We start from the raw sequence: 4343 nt of genomic DNA, 5'->3' as shown, positions 1-4343 counted from the left end.
ATAAAATTTTAAAATACTTTTTAAAAGTTACAATTGAATACTACTAAACTTTTAGGGTGCTGATTTTCTCACTTTTCTTTTGTCTACTTACACTCCATTTTGTTTTATAATACTTTTTACTATAACATGCAAAGAAGTGTAAGTAGACAAAAGAGCAGTGAAACCATACAATTTCCAACAAAAGAAGTGTAAGTGGACGAAAGATAATTGGAAAAATCAGCTCTCAATCTTTAAACACTATTTAAAAGTCACATTTAAATTCGTCCTCACTTTTAAACTCATTAAAAATTGGTGAATACCTCCTCACTTTAAAAAAGTTAGAATTGGATACACCCAGTTTAAAGAGATATATGCTTTCCCGAACTTTTTCTTTTTTCTTTTTGCTAATACTTTCCTCTTCTTCACTCACTCTCTCCTTGTTTCTTCCATTTTTTTTACCTCTGATTCTCTGCGCGTGGGTTTTTGCAGAAAAGAAAATCCTCTTATTTCTTCACTCACTCTCTCTCTCTCTCTCTCTCTCTCTCTTCACCTGAAGATGTTTATTATGAAATTAGGATCCCTATTAGGATCCCTACTAGGATTTCGACATCAAGGAGGCTTTGACTCATCTACTGATGATGATGATGATGGGGATGGAGATGATACAAAAACAAGAACAACCAGAGTCAAATGCCCGTTTTGCTCCAAATGCTTCAAAGTCAATAATACTACTGAATGCCCAGAACCAAATGCCCGAGTTGCCTCAAAAGCCAGCTATATTAATACGAGTAATTCTAAGTTGAATGTATCATTTGATGAATGGATAGCAGATGCTCGAGACTTCACCTCTGAAAATGAGGACAAGGTTAAAGAAAATGACCCATCCAGGATTAGAGCTCCTTGTGACAGTTCAACTATATTAATGAATAATGGTGAAGATTCTACAACAGAAAAGAAGGGTTTTGTGCCAAATGTTCAACCTGCAGTTTCTACTGCATCGAACTCTGTTTTTCATCCTCCACAAAAGAAAGGGGCATTCAGGATGAGTGTACTTGAGGTATCTTCTATGGTTCCCTGATAATCTTAAGCATCTTGGGTTATTGTATTCCTTATCGTATGCATATTCATGGCTTCAAATTGATATATTTGAACCTTATGGGTATGGTTTGTAGGATTATCTGGAGCTGGATGATGACGACAATTCTGAGGTGGAGACTTTCTCGACCGACAAGAGCAGCGTTGCTACTGCAACTGTTACACTGGAGAAGCCTCCAGCTTTCTCTGCTCTCTCTGCTGAGTCTATGCTTGCTGAGAATGGCGCCAACTCCACCGGCACTAGTGCATTGTCGTACAGCAAGATGGTATCTACCCAGCCATCCTTTACATATGATAAAGTTGCTCCACCAGAAGAATCAAATGCTGGTCCTTCAATGTTTGACTTTGGGGGTAAAGTTACTTCAATGAAGGATTCAGATGCAGCTTCTCCTGTGTTTAACTATGTCTCTAAGAGTGTTGACGAAGTTGCACAGCCACAGTTTGCTTTCGCTTCGTCACCCGCAGTTGATGAATCTGTTGACGTAAAATCTGGTGCCTTTTCAGTCCCCAAACCTGAAAGCTCAAGCAGGTCCGTAAGATAATTTGCCTATTTTCTTTTTAATGTTCTCCTATTGTTGAAAAGCATTGTTGAAGGCCCTTGGTTGCTTATGTTTTCTTTATAAAAAGAGACTGAAATGTATAAACAAACCTAGGCTTCTGAAGGATTTTCCTTCAAAGGAATGGGCAAATGGATCGGACCTGTATGAATATCTTTCAGTTGGTAGTTATGACCAGGAAGGCAGGTTGCCTCTAAATATCAGTTTAGTTTAAAGTGCTCACTTAAGTGTGGCAATGAAATTAAGATATTGATGGATGTAGTGAACCAAATTCAAGTTCCAACTCGTTGTTTTACCTTTCTATCTCCAAATGAGGATCCTCAGTGACCAAAAGCATTCCGAGATTAATTTTAGTAACATTTTAACCTCTCCAGGAAATAAACTTACTGTTTAGAAGATCACCACCAGCACCAAAGGAATAGGGTTACCACTTCCATCTTCTGCTAGCAATTTTCTGAAATCTCAATAGTCAATTTCTTTACAAGTAAGACCTACATCTGAATCAATTCAGAAAAGAAGGCAAAACAATGATACTGGGTTGTGGAGCAAGTGCTTGGAATTCCTTTAAACTTATGGTTTCCCTCTGCCTTAATGCTTGTGTACTTTTGTTCCCCACCAGAATTCGCTGGTGGCTATGTGGTGATTTAGGGTTTGAAAAATGGGTTTGAGGGGCTGCTCCTGTGTGGGTGACGATTGATACAAGCTGGACAACGAAAGAGAAAAGAACACTTTTTCCTTTAGTTTCAAAATGTAATCAGTGGTATCATGTGGAAATCTCAATCATTTGATCTGTATTGGTGTTACTAATTTTTATGTTCACAAAAAATTTACTGTTTTATTTATTTATATATCTATGCTTTCATCTGTAGTGCATCTGCCGTTGTTGCTGCTGCAACAAATTCTGTAGCTAGTAGTGCCCCATCACAGCCTGCATCTGGGAACCCAAATTCTGCATTTCCCTTTGGTTCCTCGGATAATAATGATAAAATGAACTTTGTAGACATCATGACTGAAGACACTAATCAGGCATCTACACCTACCGTCCCAGTATTTGGTCAGCAGCCTGTGTTTGGTCAACAGCCTGTTTCAAACCCACGGTCTGGCTATGTATTTGGATCTACACCTGCAGTCCCAGCAGCGAATCCCTTCCCATTTTCAAGCCAACAGAATCTAGCCAACCCACAGAACCCTTCACCATTTCAGGCTTCGGGCAGTTTGGGTGCAAGTCAAGGGGGCAGCTTCTCATTGGGCACTGGTGGTGACAAGTCTAACCGAAGAATAGTGAAGGTTAAACACAACAGGCCACGGAAGAAGTAAAAGCATCAATGGTAAAATGTGGGTGGTGTGGTTGTTGTTCTCTGTTCTCTATATGAGGGTGAATAACTTTAATGTGCAAGACTAGATACAAGAGATTGCTGTTTGAATACTGATGATGGTATAATTGCCCTTCTGAGGTTAGGAATATCAGATGATTCTGTTTGCTCTACATATATATTGTTTCCCTTTTTTTTTTTTTTTTACTATCGAGCCAAATTTTCGTGGTTGCAATGAGAGCGCAAGTTTTTCACAATTTCATACCAGTTCCGTAGTCGGAACATTTATGCTTTTGTATTAGTACATGTAGTAGCCTAGTAGGTGAATGTTTTTGTTTCAGTTCGTAAGTGTAGGTGGTATTGAGCTTTCTGGCTGGGCAATTGTGTTATCAACTGTTTTCTGTGTACTCTGCTATTTGTAACATAAAAGGAAACAGCTGTGAATGTGTCCAAGCTTCTCTGCTGGCCGCCTACTGATTTTTTCCAGGATGCAGGGGATACGTGATGCTGCAGTGAGCACATTTCTTGGGTCTTAATCAAATTAGCTTCTTTGCACATCAATATATTATTTATTTATTTTAGATTTCTTGTGTTTTGCTCGTATTGAATGAGTTTGTGTGTTGTAAGAATGTGTCTTTTGCTTTGTGTTTACATGCGATGGGACTGAGAGACTGTCAAGTTTGGAAATGTGCAATGGGGTTACGCCCGAGCGCGTGACGCTAGCATATTCGTATTTCATGTTTATATTACTGTTGACTGATATTGAAAAGAGTTAACGCTAGGGGGGAAACAGATTTCAACATCGTTCATCCCAAATGTGCTGTACTTGTATTTCTGGCATAATTTGTTCTATCACTTGCCTTCATTCATTTAGTGATTCCATTTTGAGAAAAGTTTTGGCAACTGATAATTTTTTTTTTTTTAGGTCTCACTGCTCTCTTCTCTCTCTGGTAAATATAAGACAAACATGCATATATTATGCAACTTGTAATCTAATATATGAATTTCATCAAACTAAATGTTTAACAAAAATAAAAGCCAAGGTGTATTGAGAGAGTTAAACGTACATGGATGAACAATAGAACAGAAAGTCATATTTAAAGGGACTAAATGTTGAATGAGGCAAATAGCTTCAATTCCTATCTATGCATGCCACAGCTACTGCTGTCCATGTATTTTCTTATGAATGACGTTGTGCACTTCCAGTTCCAGGGCAATTATTTGCTCCAGCATTTTGTTCCATTCTCTCCACAACATGTCTTTCACAACATGTTCAGCTTCAACCTAATGCATTAATCAGATACTAACACGACCCATTTTAACATTTCTTCACTAAAGTTGGATTTTCCGTTCTTCTACGGTAAGAAATTTAAAGGTATTTAGGAATTTATAAATGACG

General features: G+C 38.2%; 1 protein-coding gene across 1 annotated transcript; it reads left to right on the top strand.

Moving 5' to 3' along the window:
- Nucleotides 1-353: 353 nt before the first annotated feature.
- Nucleotides 354-3527, top strand: LOC110772927 (uncharacterized). The gene is made up of 3 exons (XM_021977418.2): nt 354-1036; nt 1152-1603; nt 2501-3527. The coding sequence occupies exons 1-3, from the start codon at nt 536-538 to the stop codon at nt 2946-2948; spliced, it is 1401 nt and encodes a 466-aa protein (XP_021833110.1). The 5' UTR covers nt 354-535; the 3' UTR covers nt 2949-3527.
- The last annotated feature ends 816 nt before the right edge of the window (nt 3528-4343 follow it).

Source organism: Prunus avium, chromosome 2, assembly GCF_965620075.1.
Source record: "Prunus avium chromosome 2, drPruAviu1.hap1.1, whole genome shotgun sequence".
NCBI classification, from domain to species: domain Eukaryota; kingdom Viridiplantae; phylum Streptophyta; class Magnoliopsida; order Rosales; family Rosaceae; genus Prunus; species Prunus avium.
Note: the sequence above shows the minus strand (reverse complement) of the source record. Positions and strands in the feature narration are given on the sequence as shown.